The sequence below is a fragment of the Bipolaris maydis genome (assembly GCF_028858645.1).
Source record: "Bipolaris maydis strain C4 unplaced genomic scaffold PSV08scaffold_11, whole genome shotgun sequence".
NCBI lineage: Eukaryota > Fungi > Ascomycota > Dothideomycetes > Pleosporales > Pleosporaceae > Bipolaris > Bipolaris maydis.
The window spans coordinates 826,844-844,705 of NW_027093867.1; the positions used below are offsets into that span (position 1 = coordinate 826,844).

General features: G+C 49.4%; 3 protein-coding genes across 3 annotated transcripts; 1 reads left to right on the forward strand and 2 right to left on the reverse strand.

Moving 5' to 3' along the window:
* Window positions 1–24: 24 nt before the first annotated feature.
* Window positions 25–10,106, reverse strand: PSV08DRAFT_354093 (uncharacterized protein; the record flags this gene model as incomplete). Its single annotated transcript, XM_014220763.1, has 3 exons — window positions 25–5,937; window positions 6,436–8,907; window positions 8,964–10,106. 3 exons carry the CDS (start codon window positions 10,104–10,106, stop codon window positions 25–27), a joined length of 9,528 nt encoding a protein of 3,175 aa, XP_014076238.1.
* Window positions 10,107–10,806: 700 nt separating this feature from the next.
* Window positions 10,807–12,894, forward strand: PSV08DRAFT_185623 (uncharacterized protein; the record flags this gene model as incomplete). Its single annotated transcript, XM_014220764.1, has 3 exons — window positions 10,807–10,847; window positions 10,904–11,435; window positions 11,488–12,894. 3 exons carry the CDS (start codon window positions 10,807–10,809, stop codon window positions 12,892–12,894), a joined length of 1,980 nt encoding a protein of 659 aa, XP_014076239.1.
* Window positions 12,895–13,863: 969 nt separating this feature from the next.
* PSV08DRAFT_227779 (glycoside hydrolase) lies at window positions 13,864–17,040 on the reverse strand (the record flags this gene model as incomplete). The annotated part of the gene is made up of 7 exons (XM_066092213.1): window positions 13,864–15,031; window positions 15,085–15,335; window positions 15,384–15,503; window positions 15,553–15,961; window positions 16,013–16,387; window positions 16,437–16,759; window positions 16,815–17,040. The coding sequence occupies 7 exons, from the start codon at window positions 17,038–17,040 to the stop codon at window positions 14,003–14,005; spliced, it is 2,733 nt and encodes a 910-aa protein (XP_065948695.1). The 3' UTR covers window positions 13,864–14,002.
* Window positions 17,041–17,862: the final 822 nt, after the last annotated feature.

Here is a 17,862-nt window from a genome sequence, read left to right on the forward strand (position 1 = left end):
AAATCGCCCCTTTACTGGACAAGGCTACAAAGCGCCTGTTGCGATGTTGTTTAAATTCAACATTTCCTGTTTCAACTCCTGCAATAAGGATATGAACACATGTTCATCCGCTGTTCTCGAGTCAATACGCAAGCGTAAGGCCAGACGGCCATTCTCCTGGATCTGACACTCGACGAACATCGGGAGCCGTCTCCCTGAGCGCCACCCCAGCTCCACAAGCGCATCTTTACCTGCCTTCAAACCCTCCGTAAAGACAGATTCGAGATCGGGATCATGATTCCGCACGTCATTCTGCGCGATATGCGACTGGACTACAAGTAAGACCCTGAAATCGCACGCGATATCCGCACCAGGAATACGGTACCGCCACCGCTCGAGATCCGTTTGCTCAAACGGAATCATATCCATCGTCTGCGCCTGCACCTTTTCCAACAAGCCCAGCACATCCGGATCGCCCCGGTCGACAGACATACAGATGGGCAAGGTGACAAAAGCCGGGCCAGCCATGCGATCCAGCCCAGTGGCTGCGCCTTGTCGACCCGTCACCGTCGCGCCAAATACAACGCGATCGGTCTGCAAATGGCGAGCCAGCACGATGCCGAGTGCCGCGCGAATCAAGGTCGAAGCCGTGAAGCCGCTACCAGTACCCTGACACCCAAAATCCTGCAACACAACGGATGCGTCGTGGTCGTCACCTGGCCGTAGTAGTGTGCTGTCCTCGCGACACACAAGGGGTTGTTGTTGTTGTTGTTGTGGAAAAGCAAGCGCAGCATGCGTCAGCCCCGAAAACTGATTTTGCCAGTACGACTCGGCTTTTGCGAGTTCGCAGCTCCAGAGCGAGTTGGTTAGCACACGCATGTCGTTGAGCGGATGGGGGTGGCGCCCGTGATAGAGGTTTTGTGCTTCTGAGAGGAGGAGCCGGAGGGACCAGCCGTCGTAGGCGGCCCAGTGTAGGTCGCAGAGGAACCATGCAGATTGCTGATTTGTAGGACTTGCTAGGCGTGCGAGAGCGAAGTTGACGAGTGGTTCGCCTTGGAGCGTGTGTCGCGAGGCGAGTTCTTTGTGGCATTGTTCGAGGGTGCTGCCGTCTATCCATTTGGAGGGCCTGTCAACGATGACTTGGGTGTAACCGAGTTTGGGTAGGTTTACTATGTGAGTTCGTGTAATGGGATTCCGTTCTACCACCATATCCCAACACTGCTTGAATTTTGGGATGTCGGTGTGCTGCTTGAGCTCCAGCTGGTGCGTGGTTCGGAAGTGGCCTTTTGGATGAAGCCGGGCCCAGGACGCCAGGTTTCGTTGTAGCGGCGTGCAAGGTAACATGTCGACAATCTGGTCGTCGGTAACATTGCAAGTATAGGCAGCATGGCCTCGCATTTCGGCGTCATCGAGCAGCTTGTCTGCGACGGGGGGAGCCACCTCAAGTTCATGGGTGGTAGTAGACTTCTGCGGCTTAGCCACTTTTGCAAGGTCTCTGATGACCGGGTGTTTGAAGATGTCCCTGACTATCAGAGAGTAGCCAATGTCTCTTGCTTTGCTAACAAGTCGCATAGCGAGAACTGAGTCTCCCCCGATTCGAAAAAAGTTGTCGTTCATACTGATACTTGTAGTCTTTGACATCTGAAGAACGTCCCTGCACACGCGAACCATTGCCTTTTCGCTCTCTGTGTCGGCTGGGCATATCTCGATTGACGACTTCTCGCCAGACACCCACTCTCGAATCGATTTTGACGAACCATGGGCCTGTAGCTTCCTCAAGTTGACTTTGCCGGTTGCAGTCAATGGTAGCGCGGCCAAGGGAACGAATGCTCTCGGAACCATGTACTGCGGCAAAACGGAACGTAACTGCTCCCTGAGCAGGCTTGCTTCTTGCATTATGTGATTTTCGAGCTGTTTCTCATCAATACATACATTTCTGGGAGCAACAAATGCCATGATGACTTGGACGTCACTCTCAAGGGACTGTACAGTCTCGACAGCCACGTGCCAATCATGTCCAAGCCTCTTTACAAGCGCCTGCAAAGCGACGTCAATCTCACCAAGTTCGACACGCTGTCCATTGATTTTGACCTGGCGATCAGCTCGACCGCAGTAGATTAGTGACCCATCTTTGGTATATCGAACAAGGTCGCCTGTGCGGTATAGTTGCCCATGACGGCCCGGAAACCGTTCAGTGCCTCGAGTGAGCCATATGGGGTTCTTGACCCACGACGCCTTTTGAAATTCAGTAGTTTCTGCGAGATATCCGAGGCCTGAAAGCGGTCCTTCGATCCATAGCTCTCCGATCTCGCCAATCGGGGCCAGGATGTCGCTGTTTTTCAAGTCGACGATCCATGTGGAGGCCCCGTAACCCTTGCCAATGCTCACTTCTTGCGTTGTCAGTTCGTCGAGGTCCTGAACGGTTACAACATTTGTCTCAGCCGGGCCGTACAAATTAACGACTTTTGTCTTGCGGCTGAGGATGGATCGATCGGAAGGCGCAACTGGTTCGCCGCTCAGATTGACGACGGAAATGCCTGTGGCTTTGCTCCAATCGATATGCCGGAGAATTGTAGGTGTGATATGGACGTAGTTAGCGCGTAACATAGCCATGGATGTTTCAATATTGTTCTTCCGGTCTTCTTCAGAGGGTATGCAGAGGCAGCCGCCACTGGTTAGCGCGTGGAAAAAGTCGTCCCAGGCTACGTCGAAGGCGTACGAGGCGAAATTGTATACTCGCCGCCCCGAAGTGAGGCCAATGATTTCACGTTGGTGATGCAGCATACTGCAGACATGGGAGTGTGTCAGCATTGTTCCTTTTGGAGTACCCGTACTCCCTGATGTAAAAACAATGTACAGGAGGTCGTCTGGCGATGATGCCACAGCCCCGTCTATCTGTGCAGGCTCTTTGGGTTGTTCATCATGATTCGGAAGGACAAGAAGTTTTGCGAAGCCCAAACGCCCTGCGAGGTCTGTTTGTGCTAACGATGCCAAAATAATGTCGCTCTGAACTTGCTTGGTGATGACCTGAAGGCGTTGCACTGGCAATGTAATATCAAGAGCGACGACTGCCGCTCCAGCTTTCATTACACCCAATGCTGCAACAGGCATCCACATTGACTTTTCAAAACATATGGGTACAATGTGGCCGCGTCCAATGCCTTGTTCGCGAAGATTGTTAGCCACTCTTGTGGACATTTGTTCGAGCTCGCCGTATGAAATTTCGCCATCCCATGCGCACACTGCAGGCTGGTTCCAGTTTTGAAGCGCAACCGCGTATATCTCGTCGTGGGCGCATCGTTGGATGGAATCGGGTAGAGGACAGTTCCAGGACCATATGAGATCTAGGTCTCTTTTTTGAGCTGAAATCGTCATTATCCGTTTGAAATTAGTGAACAAAGTCTCTTCGTTTTCCTTAATGTGCGCATGCTGGCGATAAGAGACTTCGCTAGAAATCAAGACATCGATCGCTGAAGTGAGTGCAAACGTCAGTTTGTCTGTCGTCTCGTTGTCCAAGAGATCCTGTGGCAGTTGCACGGAAACGTCAAGATCATTGGAATTGACACGTGCACTGAGAAGGAGATCAAACTCATGTGGGTCCTGGTGATCGTGGTATTCGAAGCTAATCTTTCCGTTTGCGTCGTCTTCGTCGAACCGGTCAGATTCCCTGAGGGTCATCGCCGTATTGAACAAGCGACGGCCCGCTGAGAGACCCATGGCATGCTGGACTTGAGCCAAGGACACGTGTTGGTGCAATAGATGCTGAATGGAGTCGTCCGAAGTCTGTCGCAGTACTGCTGAAGCAGACTGGTTGAGTTGGATTTTGCTAATCAACATGTTTGCCAACGGGCCAATCATCCGATCCACATCTTGGATGGGAGCGTCTCTTCCAGATGTGAGATATCCAAAACAGACATCTGGTGCGTCTGTGAGGTATGAGAGCACCATAGCCCATACTACTTGTAGAAATACGGATCGCGTGATTCCAAATCGCTGGCAAAAACCAATCACCCCAACGGTTGCGCTCTGGGGAATTTTGACGTAGCGGAAACGCTCATTATCATGCGAGATACCTTTGATTGGTTGGTTGAATATGGATAGGACCTCGCATGGTTTGGTTTTGTGCAGATAATTTCCCCACCAGTCAATCTTTTCCTGGTGGTTCGATTGCGAAAGATACCTGATCATCTCTCCAAATGGCGGCGCTGCGATAGAGTGAAAACCATTATAAGCCATCCGCAAGTCCTGGATCAGAGGCATAAGAGATCCTCCATCGATAAGTGCATGGTTAATATCCAGACGAAAAGCAGTCTTCACTCCGGACTGGTAAACCGTGAAGCAATGTCGTGGTGAACCCTGGGAAGTCCACAGCGGACGTTGGAGTTGATAAAGAACGTCTTCGGGATCCTGTCCATGGATCTCCAAGCAGATGACTTTGATCTCGGGTTCCGAGAGAACCAATTGAATGAGCCCTTCTCCGCTCGGATCTGGAACCATAACAGTACAGAGGATGGAGTGCTTTCGGACTACAGAGCGCCAGGCTTCAGCAAGCTGAGCCATATCCACTTTTTCTTCTCCATTTCGAGGGAGACATTTCCAGATCCAGAATGTATCGTAAGTGCTAAGGCCTTGATATGCACTCAGCGAGATGCCTTCCTGGAGTGGAGATGCTGGGTAAGCATCTATGATGTCCTTTGGTGATATAGCCATGGCTGGAAGCTGTATATCGTTGAAGTACCGCAACGCGGCATCAGAAAGAGAGAGTAGAGGAACATCGGCCCGGGTAATTCTGGCTGGGACGCAGTTCAATGCCGTTGCTGCATCTCGTATAGTTTTTAGGAACCGCCCTTGCCATATGCTCAAACGGTCTCGATGAAGCATGTGTTTGTTGAGGGACATGGTGAGCTCCAGTTTACCGTTTCGAACTAACATTTCTAGCTCGATCAAAGCAAGTCGAGGCGAACCCTTTGCGACCGTTCCCATGCCTTCCTCGTTTGAGGGGGGAGGTACCAGCTTGAATAAACCGCCATCATTCTCGAGTTGCTGGTACGAACCTGCGAAGTTGACCAGAATTTCGATAGCGTCGTGCTCTTTGAACGCATCTCTGCACGTTTCACTGTAGAAACGACTTGCAAAGTATTCTTGTCCCTTACTAGGAACACGTCGTCTTGTGTCTTTTGCTAGGCATACTGCATCGACCACGTTGTCGTTTGGTTTTGTGGGAAGAGGAAGAGGATAAATTACGGTGAACCAGCCTACAGTGTCGCGACAATCAATTCTCCGAATACCAAGAGGTTCCCTTCCATGTCCTTCCAGAAAAACTGTAGGCATCTTATGCTCTGGGAACGACTGACCAAAGGAGTGTGCCAAAGCGCCAAGTATAATGTCGAGTGGCTCGGTCCGCATCGTATCATTGCTATGGCCCATGAGCAACTGACTGCTGTCTCTGTCTAGTATCATGGTACTATCGATAGCATTGCCTCGCACTTGATCTTTAGATGCGCACCCCCAAAACGAAGTATCATAAGGTGGTACCGCAAAAGGCAAGACTGTGTCGGGCATAAGATTGCAAGACTCTCGATGTTGCTCTTTACACCATCTGCGGAATGAAATGCCTCTGGCCGACAGCAAGCATTTGTTCCTGATAAAATCTTCCAAGTCTCTCCATATAACTCGCCATGACACAAGATCAATGACAAGATGATGGGCAGACAATAATAGCAAAGGTCGATGATTCGTCACGGTGAAGTGGACCGCTAAGAAGACTGGACCGTTGACGATGTTCAGCTGCTTCTGCAGCTCTTTTGCCATATTAAACGCCTCTGAAGGCTTTGAAACGGCATGTTCTATCATATTCCATGGTCCCAGGGGTGCGATATGTTGGCTCCACAAACCTTGCGATGACCTGTGGTACCTCGCACGTAGCATAGAGTGGCGGTCAATGATGGCTCTCAACGCCTATTGTAGATCGTGCTGGGAAACATCTGTTACCAGTTCAAGCATGAAGCATTGGTTGAAATGATTCTCGCCATCTGGAAACATCTGAAAGTATCTTTGTTGGATTGGTGATAGCCCAAAGGGTTCTCCATCCTTTTCATCTTCGGCTACGACCTCGCTGTCATCTTGGAGGGAACTTTGTTGTGATGAAGGTAGTACACAGCATCGGAGAGAGAGCCTCTATATTGTTCGAGCCGAGAGAATGTCGGCTACTGTAAGAGCTACACCTTGCTTTCGACATTGAGAGACCACCTGCATGGCCGTGATAGAGTCTCCTCCAAGACTGGTGAATCTTTTCGTCGTCGATACTTTTCTGAGAGGCAAGTTCAATACCTCCGACCAGACTTTCTGAAGCATTCTTTCTGTTGGATTTTTTGAAACGGTTGATTCAATCTCATCATGGTTGTCCTGGACCGTGAATTTCCGCCAGCAACGGGCTCCCATCGCCTGCAAACGCACCCTGTCTGTTTTCCCAGTAATGGTGGTTGGGATCGAAGATAGCGGGATATAGCTTGTCGGGACCATGTATGACGGTAATACTTGTTCAAGACGGTCAGAAATTCCCACAGTCAATTGCCTGATAGTTTTCTGGTGGTCAGCTTCGCTCTGGTTGGCATTGGTCCTCAGCGATACAAAAGTTACCAACACGGCGTTTTCTGTCTCCTCAGCATGGACAACCTCAGCAACTATATTTAAATTTGGTTGCTCTAGATGGTCTGGCGTGCCGAACATTATGGCTTGATGCACATGCTGTTCAATTTCTCCCAGTTCCACGCGTTGCCCTCTCAACTTCACCTGCGTATCTTTACGGCGGACATATACCAAAGTCCCGAGATCATCCCCAATGTACTTTACCAGATCTCCCGTCCGATAGATCTGAGCCTGCGGATCTCGATGCCATGAAAGATCTCTGATGAAAGCTTGTTCTGTTTTGAGTTTATCCTCAAGATAACCGGCTCCAAGAAGAGGTCCCTCAAGGCATAGTTCGCCAATCGTTCCAATAGGACATAGCTGGTGCACATTATCTGGATTGACGACCCATGTCTTGGTGCCCATTCCGTGGCCAAGTGCAATATCTACAGAATTCTCTGGGTTGTGGAACATGGTCATGGGTGTACACTCAGATGGCCCGTAAACAAGAGTGATGATGCAATTGTCAGCAAACAAAGCAATGTCCGACGGAACAATCATCTCTCCTCCAAGTAAGAGTCGCTTCAAGTGTATTAGTGCTTTGCGTTCGATTCCTCTGCAAACTGTGGGAGTAAGAAAGGCAAAGGTGACACCGAATTGTAGGATGCAGCCTCCAAGGTGATTGCGTAAATCGTCGGTTGATGGGACACAGAGGCAGCCTCCACTGGTGATTGTGTGCATCAGATTGAACCACGCAGCGTCAAAAGCGTACGAGGAGAAATCTAGCACTCTGGCCTCCTGACTAAACCCAAAAGGCTCATGTTGGCAGATAGCAGCAGCACTGTAGCTTCCATGGCTCACCAATACACCCTTAGGTTTACCGGTACTGCCTGAGGTGAAGACGGCGTACAAGATATCAGAAGACTTGACCGTTGGTAAACTCCGCGTATCATCTAATTGCATCAAAGATAAATCATCGAGGCCTAGTGGTAGCGCCTTTTTTGCTCCAAGACGACTGCTCAACTCGTGATGTCTCAAGGAGCATAATAACGCTGCCGCTTTAGATTCGGTCACAACTTGTGCTAAACGACCCTCAGGTTGATCTGGATCGATGCCCAACCCGGTGATCCCAGCCTTCGCCACAGCTAGCATCGAGATGGGCATGAGCATTGATTTCTCAAAACATAAAGCCACAATAGAGCCTGGCTGAATGCCTTGGTCCAGGAGATGAAAGGCAAGCAAGGTCGAGTATTTGTCCAATTGACTATATGTGAGGCTTCCATCCCAAGCACAAACAGCCATGACTTCGGGACGCTTTCGTAGCTGAATGTCGAAAAGGCCATGTACAGTTTGAGTACTCGTCGGATATGCTATGGAGTTCCACGAATGTATCTCTTCGATATCTTCTTCGCAGATTCCGACGAATGTGCTCCAAGCAATATCCAAGCTATCCTTACGGCAGAGCTGACGCAAAATGTGAACGAAGCGACGAGCTATACGTTGGAGAGGAGTGTTCTTGTAGGATGTCAAATGTAACACCTGATTTCCTGGACATGATTCCAAACGAACAACTGTTTCCATTGACCCAATGTCGCACAAGCTGTCATCTTGGCAAGTGATGGCGGTGGTGAAACGGTCTACGGCTGGATTGACCTGCCTTAACCAATGCAAGCCTGGGGACTTATTCGCTACAAGAAGATCTTTTAGTCGCTGAAACCCTTCTAGTAGTTCTCGTACGGTGGCTTGTGGAGGCACTTCGAACTTGCACGGCATGAGGGTCGCGTGCCGTTCCTCCAGTCCCGTAAAATGGCGTAGCTTTGATCGGTTGCTGTCAAAATTTGTGCCGAAGAACACTTCATTGGACTCATATTCTTCAGTCAAGAAAATTGCCCATGCTACCTGTGCTAGAGATTCCAAAGTGAAATCGTGCCCTGACTCAATTGGCGTGTCAAGAATAACTTCATACTGTTTTGGACGCTCCGAGCCCTTGTATCGCTCTGTCTTGCTACTCATATTCTCGATGCCATCCAAATAGTGTCTCCAAAATTCCTTGGTGTTGGGTGAATCATGACCTGTTATATACTTGCAGAAACCTTTTGGGAGTGAGACTGGGCTCTCTGTGCCACCAGCAGGACCTTTCACTAGATCCGATTGAGTTGCCGATTCGATGAGAAAACCAGTAGCCCGGCACAAAACAGTGCAAGCTTCTTCCGCCACATCACGCGAGATGTTGCCGTGACGATAGTAAAGCGTGATTGCAATGGTCTCTGGATGAAGGTGGCCTTCCAGAACAAGATCGAACTTTCAATGATTGTCAGTATAACACATATGATCTCGAACAGTTTTGATGACTTTACCTCATGCGGACTGATCAAAACTTCCTTTTCAAAAGCCAGAGTATCCGTTTGACACTCTTCCTTTTCCGCTCGTAGGAGATTGATCATTGTGTTGAATAGAGGTTCACCCCCAAGGCCGAGCTTATGGAAAATAGGGGCAAAATACGTTTGCTGATGGCGTCGGTGTTCCTTGAGATTTTGAGCTATACTTCGCAACAGGGACTGAAGCGGAGATGCAAGGTCAACTCTGCTTATCAACAGGTTCGCCATGGGACCACAGATATGGTCGATTCCATCCACGGGTGCATCCCTACCCGAACCCATGTATCCAAAGGACATATCATATCCCCCGTTGAAATGAGACAAGACTAGGGCCCAGGCGATATGCATGAAGACGGATCGAGTAATTCCATGTTTAGAACAGAACGTTGTAGCAGCGTCGAATGGTTTTGAGGGAACGCGAATGGCGCCGTGTTCATCTTGTATAGCGTTGGACGTCTCGTTGAGGGACAATGTTGGGAAACGACATGATTTTGATCCCTTTAGATATTCGGACCAAAAGCCGCTAGTCTGGTCTTCTGTTCTGCTTTCTATGTAACGGACCACATCAGCGAACGGTGCTGGCTTTGTGATATCCCGGCCATGGTACATAGATACAACATCTTTGAGAAGGATGCGCAGCGAATAGACGTCGTAAAGCGTGTGGCATATGTCAAACCGACAAGCCACCTGCCCGGTAGCCACGTTTGTGCAAATGGTCAGCGTGTGCCTCGGACTGGCTTTGGTCCACTTTGGACGAGGACGCATGGCGAGGACATGAGCGGCGGTCATATTTCCATTTTTGGTCGTGATTTGCTGGATAGAGAAGGTTGGATTGCGAAGAACAACTTGCAAGAAGCCTTCACCGGTGTTGTCTGAGGCAAAGATGGTTGCGTAAATCGAATGCTCTAACGCGGCTGCTCTCCAGGCAGTCTCTAGTTTGTCGGAATCGACGCAGGCGCCGACAAGTGGGATGCAGGTCCACACCCAATATACAGCATATGACGACGGGCTGAGGAGTATTCCCTCCTGTAAAGGTGAGCAGGGAACCACTTCAACAATATTCTGATTCAAAATATCTCCAGATCCTAGTACAGCAAGGTTATCGGCAGTGGCGGGAGCCATGGTGATAGGTCAGAGTCGAATACGGCTTCGCAAGGTGTAGAGATGAATCGTTATCGTACTTGAAGTTTAAATAGAGAGGGAAGATTCAATACAAAAATGACTGTCCACTGTTGCAAAGCACACTCTCCAATCTAAACATATCACAGTACGTTGGGACCTATGTGTAATGCAACACATTCGTGGTCCAATGGGATTGTGTCTCACATCGGTGTGAATATCAAACAATGAGTATTCTCTTTGCTTTTCTTATTGAACGGGAAGTTCCGTGAGCAAGCAAAGGGATGAAAGAAAACTATGCAACACACGAGAGAAACATGTATACTAGCCGAGTCTTGGAAAGAGATCGACAATGACATGTCACCGATTTACATCGGTACTTGTGAAGACGTATGTGAGTGGTTCAGTCTCAGCGATAATTTCCGTTCCATTATCAAATTGATTTTCAATAGCAATTATTCGCGTCAACAACCTCAACTGTGGAGAGATACCGTAGGTTGCTTTTGCGGACTTGCATTGGGGCCAAGTGCTATTGGGGATGCTTCTTATTGTGGTTCGCTAAAATTCGAAGACTGCAAAAGAGTGGGCTACTAGATCAGCTGTATAAAACCAGAGGTTGTTTGACAATCACACCGAATCTCACTCTCTATTATCATAACATTCCAAATATCTTGCTGAAATTACAGATCCTGTACGCGACATTATGTTTCCTTCTACCGTCCCGATACCATCCAATTACTTTATGTAAGTCAGCTAGCATGTATGATGCGATAGCTCGAATACCTAACCCGGCATTACAGGAAAGGAAATGGCAAACCATCATTTCACAACTTTTCAGCATTTGAGCAGTATCTGGAAACATACCAGATTTCAATTCGTGATCCTGAATCGTTCTGGCATAAAACTGCCGAGGAATTGCTTGAATGGGACAAGCCATTCGATTCCATTCGTCAGGGAACATTTGAGGGCGAAGACAATGCATGGTTCATCAACGGTCGTTTGAACGCTTCTTCCAATTGTGTTGATCGCTGGGCACGTGAGAAACCCAATTACCCTGCCATCATTTACGAGCCCGATGAGCCCGACAGCCCACTACAGCGCACCATTTCTTTCGTAGAACTCCGACAAGAAGTCTCCAGGGCAGCATGGGTGCTGAAGGATCTTGGAATTCGAAAAGGCGATACCGTCGCGATCTACATGCCCATGATCCCAGAGGCTTTCATCACGCTTCTTGCCTGCTCTCGAATCGGAGCCATTCATAGTGTTGTCTTTGCAGGATTCTCAGCGAACGCACTGAAAGACCGTATACAGGACGCAAAGGCAAAAGTTGTTGTGACTGCGGATAAAGGATTCCGTGGCGGCAAGTGCATTGATCTAAAAAAAGATTGCTGATGAAGCAATTGAGGGGTGCCCTGAGGTGCGCCACTGCTTGTTTGTCAAACGTTCGGAGGATTCTGATCAACTTCGCCCGCGAGATCGCATCTGGCAAGAGGAGTGCTCGAAATGGTCACCTTATTTCCCGCCAGAGTCCATGAATAGTGAGGACCCTCTGTTCATGCTGTACACATCTGGATCGACCGGTAAACCAAAGGGTTTGCTCCACTCTACTGCTGGCTATCTTTTGGGTGCGGCATTGACTACCAAACACATATTCGACATCCAGGACGGCGACGTCTTTTTCTGTGGCGGAGACATTGGCTGGATCACAGGACACACATATGGAATCTATGGCCCACTCTCGCTTGGCTGTACTACTGTCATATTCGAAGGAACGCCTGCATACCCCAATCTATCTCGATATTGGGATATCATTATGAAACATCGCGTCACTCAATTCTACACTGCCCCGACAGCACTGAGGCTACTCAAGCGAGGCGGAGATCAGTACGTGAATCACGATATGACGGCACATTTACGTGTACTTGGGTCAGTGGGGGAGCCTCTGGCAGCGAATATCTGGAAATGGCTTAACGAAGTGGTGGGGAGAGGTGAAGCGCAGGTGGTGGACAACTATTTTCAGACAGAAACCGGATCGCACGTGCTATCCGCTCTTGCTGGGGTTGTTCCATCGAAGCCCGGATGCTGTTGTCTTCCTTTCCTAGGAGTCGAAGCTGCTATCTTGGATCCCGCCGGCAATGAGCTTCCTGATGGGTCAGAAGGTATCTTGGCGATCCGCAAACCTACACCGTCAATGTGCCGTTCAATTTGGGGTGACCATGCTCGATTTGCTTCGGTCTATTACAAACCGTACCCGGGATATTACTTCACAGGCGATAAAGCCATTCGCGATTCAGATGGTTATTACTGGATTCAAGGTCGAACTGACGATGTCATCAATGTGTCTGCTCATCGCCTGAGCACTGCAGAGATTGAAGGTGCATTGTTGGAGCACCCACTCTTTGCGGAAGTGGCTGTCATTGGAGTCCCAGACGATCTTACCGGGCAGGCTGTAGCTGCATTTGTGAGCACAAAACTGTCGGATGAAGCTACCGATTTTCCGAAGGAGGCTCGCGTCAAGGTGCAGCAAAGCATTGGCAAATTCGCTGTTCCGGCCCATGTCATTGTGGTCGATGATCTACCTCGTACCAGGTCAGGGAAGATTATGCGACGTCTATTGAGGAAGATCTGGGAGGGCCAATATGAGTCTCTTGGTGACACGAGTACCCTGGTGAACCCTTTGTGCATCGACAGTCTCATTACGATTATCCAAATCTATCAAAGACATGACTCTGCAACTACCACACCGACTCATTCCGACAATCATAACGAGCCAATTCTTTCCGCTCAATAGGGTCGTATCATGCGTATGTAGACGTTGCTAAATTCAAGTGACATCCCAACGCCACTAGGAAGATAGAAATGCCAGCTCACACAACAACGTTGGACGCTATAATACCAGTCAGAATTTCTAAAATCACACGCTTATCACTTCACTTGTATCTACACATTGGCAGCCACCTGTTCACCCATTTTTCTGAAAATTCGTCACCTCTCAGCTTACCAAGAGTCATAGTTTCCAAAAAGAACAAAAACCTCTACCCCTACCCGCATTCCCCACACACCATCATCAGTAAACCCACCCAGTAGTCAAATTCAACAAAAACAAAGTACAACCCCCATACCTCCATCGCGGCCGGGTACGAAACTCGATCTACAAACGTAACATAAATCAATCATATGCACCCACTCTGCCGCTGTCTGCCCACCGCGTCGCCCTCCACACAAAAAACAACCAAACAAGTAAAAAAACCGGAATCAACAAAAGTAAACGTCAAAGCAATAAAAGAAAAGAAAACACAAATGCGTAAGCGTGACCCTGCATAACTACTTACACAACACCTCCAGCGGTGAAGGATCTAGCATCGTCAATCCCGTCATTAATATCTCGAAAAAAAAAGCACCAAGCTTGAAGTCGGAGGAAGGAAGCCGACAGCCATATGCTGTTACTAATGCTGAGAACCATGCGGACCTGACTTGGAAATGAAAACAAAGGCGAGAGTTTTGAACACGTGACAGCTGGGGCTACTGTCTAAAAGCGGTTGAATGTGGGCAATGCTTTGTATATGGTGGAATAACTGGTATAATGTGAATGAAGCTTGACATTAGCAGCACTGCGTTTTCTAGTTTATTTTTTTTCTTGAGTTACGCGTACAGCGGTACCAGTGCAGGGGAAGAGACCGCAGTGATTATGACCAAAGCTCAAAGTCTCAAGTGTGGCAGGCAGTACTTTTATCAAGTTAAGACTGTAACGAACAACAAAAAAAAAAGCGTTTTGATTGACAAAACTTTGTAGATGAATTATACATATGGAAACATGCTTCGTTGACTAAAGAGCCATCAAAAATCTCCTACTAACCATTGAATCCCTTCATATTCAAACTTTTTATATCCAGTCAGCCTTACAAGCTGAACCAAACACTGACAGCCCCCGCAACCAAACCCCAAACTGCAGCAACAACTCGACGCGACTCGGCTGCACCACTATCAAACTGCGGCATACCAGCACCAGCCCCAAAGTTATGTTCCCAGCCCTTGGTAAGCGCAACAGGGCCCTGTACGCTCTGCGAGGTACCCAGGATGGTGATATTCTGAATGACAAGCTCAGTCTCGAATCCGAAATCGCCGCTCATGCTGAAGGCGCCGTTGTTGAAGGAGAAGTTAATGAGCGAAGTAGACTTCTGCTCGAGGGAATCTCCATCATCGAGGTAGAGCGAGCCAGAGGCTTGGTTGGTAGCATTTGGTGCGATCCAGAGGACAAAGTTTTGTTTGCGGAGCTCGGTGGTTGTGTTTGCGGATTCGGCGCGGAGAGGGAGGATGGATCCACCTTTGACGTGGAGGGGGATGGTGTCGAATCCTACGTCAGTGAGGTTAATGTTCTCGCCGTTTCCTTGGATGCGCTCGCCGGTCCAGTAGTCGTAGAAGACATCTTTGGGGAGGTAGATGGAGACTGAGGTGGAGTTTTCTTCGAGGACGGGCGAGACGAGGATGCTGTCTCCGTAGAAGAACTGGTGCTCAATGCCGAAGGTTTTGGCGTCGGTGGGGTAGTGGAAGAAGAGGGGGTTCAAGCTGGGTAGACCGGTGGTGGCCTGGCGGTGGAAGGCCGTGTAGAAGTAGTCCAAGAGCCTGTACCTGACTGCGATGGCGTTCTTGGCTGCGGCCCTGGTGAGAGGCCAGCGATAGTATTCTTGGCTGATGGAAGTGTCGCCGGCGTGGTTCCTCATGAACGGGTAGAAAGCACCAAGAGTGGTCCAGCGGGCGCAGAGAGTCTCGGTCGTGTTTCCGGCGAAACCGCAAATATCTGGACCGACCATGGGGATCTGGAAGATGGTGTTGAAGTTCAAGATGCCGGCAATCGAGAAGCGGTATTGTGCCCACTCGGAGACGTTGTCACCAAGCCACTTTCCGAGATAAGAACCGAGGCCAGGGAACTATTCAAAAATCAGCATTCTGAGTTCTAGTGGGGAGAACGTATTATACTTACAGATGACCTAGTGATAATGAATGGCCGTCTTTCGGGACGGCGAGCTTGCATAGACTTGTGAGAGGTAATGCTCATCATCGAGCCCCAGAAGTTGTGCGTATCGTAGTGATAAGAGCCATCGTAATTCTTGATATCCGTAGCCAGGGTCCTGTTGCTGATTGAACCGGCTTCGTTGTGGATCTGGTACTTGGGGTTGATCAGATCACGACCGGGAAGACCGAGGTGCTTAGCATCTCCAGCGCTGTTAGGCGCTTGGCGCTTGGAAGGACGCATGCTAGATGGTCCCTTTACAACAGAACGCCTTGCAGTGCTAGAGTTAGACTGTGGCTGGAAACCTGCTGGGAAGCCAGGGATTTGGCGACCTGCAGAAGTGCGCACCGCCGGTGGCTCGGGTGGGTTCTTGGACTCCTCAGAATAGGCTATTATATTATTAGTATGTCAATCTAATCAATAGAAGACAGAGCTTACCTTCAGGGTCTGAGCAGGGGTATGGGCAGAAGTTGGCGGGTTCATTCATGTCATTCCAAAGTCCATCGATATCAACACCAGTAGCGGGGTCGAAGAAGCGAGCGAATTCCTCATCCCAGTATTTCTGGGTGTTGGGATGGAACCAATCTGGAAAGACAGTAGGGCCTGGCCAGACAGCACCCTGTTCGAAGGAGCCGTTGCTCTTCTTCTGGAAGACTTCAAGCTTTGCACCGTTGTTGTAGGCATCATAGTCACCGCTCCAGACAGCGGAGTTGACCATCAGAATGTAGTGCTGTTGGTGAGCATGCAAATAGTCTACAAGCTGGCGAACAAGCTCAAGCGGGTAACGCTCGGGATCCAGGGTGAACAAGCGGCGAAGCTCCATGTAGTCGATATCGGTCCACATGGTCTAGAAAAGTTAGCACAACAAGGCTACTATTTTCAGACTGTAGAATCTTACCTCAAGTGGGATATCAGCAGCAGAGTAGTTTGCTACAACCTCGGCAACCTCCCAAACATCACGGTAGCCATACTTGCATTGGTGTGAGCCGAAACCCCAGTAAGGCATCATAGCAGGCAAGCCAGAAAGGGCTGAGTATTGAGTTGCAACTTCCTTAGGGCCGGGTCCAGCAAGGAAGTAGAAGTCAAGAACACCACCGAGAGTGTTGTACTCAAGGAACTGACCGTCAGTATCATCAATCTTGATGTCCATACCCTCAGAGCTAGCCAAGAAAACACCGTGAGTACCATTCTCACCGCGGTGATCAAAGTAGATCGGGTGAGCTCCGTAGAGGTTGGATCCTGGTGGCGTGCCATAGGCATCTCGATTCCAAAGCTATCCAAATGAGTACCGTGTTCATGATAGCAGAGAGGCAGAGACTTACAGTTCGCGTATAGTTGGTGGTGTTGAGATGGAAAGCATCCGTTGATTCACCAAGACCGTACAGGTTTGGCAAAGGTGGTAGAGCGGTTCTTAAGCGAAGGTACTGCGTCTCGAAAACAAGAGAAGCTGCCGAAGTATCGAAGAGCGTCTCATTGGTGGCCCTACGTTTAATGGCAAAAGAAAACGGGCTATCGGTCCAAGTGAAGGTCAAAGCCGACTTTTCAGGGTCGGTGCCCTCGTCATCAGCAGGGCGAGGCCAGACGGATTCCTGGATCTGAAAGACCTGTTCAGCCGCGTCGTAGATCTTCACGTGAAGGCGATCCTCTGTTGATGAGAATTAGTATAATGCCAATGGGGCCAAGATGGGTTTATGACAGACCAGTCTGATACTCAACCTCGAGCTTGAGATCAGTGAGATCTTCGCCGTAAGCATTGCAAGCAGTGCCGGCAAGGGTAAGATCTGCAGTAACCCGGGAGCCATCGTTCTGGACGTTACTGACTGCGTAGCCAGGACAGTCGTCGAGAGGCGTGCTTTGACGTGGGACAAGGGAGCCTGCAAGGGCAGGAATTGCCGATCCGAGGGCGAGAAGCCCTTTGGTTACCATGGTGCCTGATGGTATTGAGAAAGACAGAAACCGGTGTGGATGCTGATCTCTGGAGGACGTCAGGCGCCTCTTATACCTGAGGCAGTGCCATGATTTTTACTAGTCAAAGTACTACGGCAGCAATCCAAGTATTGTGATCTCGGTTAAAAAGCCTCGAATGTATGGCTACAGCCGCTCGAGATGCAACCAAGACGCGCTTCCCCGCAATACCGTCATGGTTAGGGTGTGAGGATGGTGGGCTTGGCGACGATGCCATCGCCAAAGAAGCAACATGCCGGCATGGAAAGGCTGGGAGACGCGCGCCAGAGTAGCTTGTTTACCCGGGAAGAATACCACTTAGGGCTCGCATGTGTAATGATATGCACGAGGCTGTGGATTCCGGGGTAGGGACGGAGAAGATTAGATCGTCTAGGTCGACGTCAAGTGGCACGCGAAAAGTGGGCGTTGATGGAGCAATCCGGTTGGACGCATCTCGGCCCGCATGCACAGTGATTGGCCGTCTGTCGGGCCGGGGTTGGTATAGAGTATCCGGTGCCGACATGCCTCGTTACAAAAACACGGCAAACGGGTCGGATGCAGTACGGAAGAAGCACCTGCTACTTTGAAGGAGTTGCTTTAGTTACCATAAACTTATTTTTCCTTGAGCTTGGACAGCTGGAGCATGTGATTGATGGCAGCTGAGCGGCTACATGTCTTGGCTCAACGTACCCCAAGAATTGAGTTGGCAAGGTGCGAGTATCTTGATTTGAATGCACAACAACATTCTCAAAATATGGTTTGTGGTTCTGTTATGCTGCATGCTGCAAGTATGTATGTGCTCTG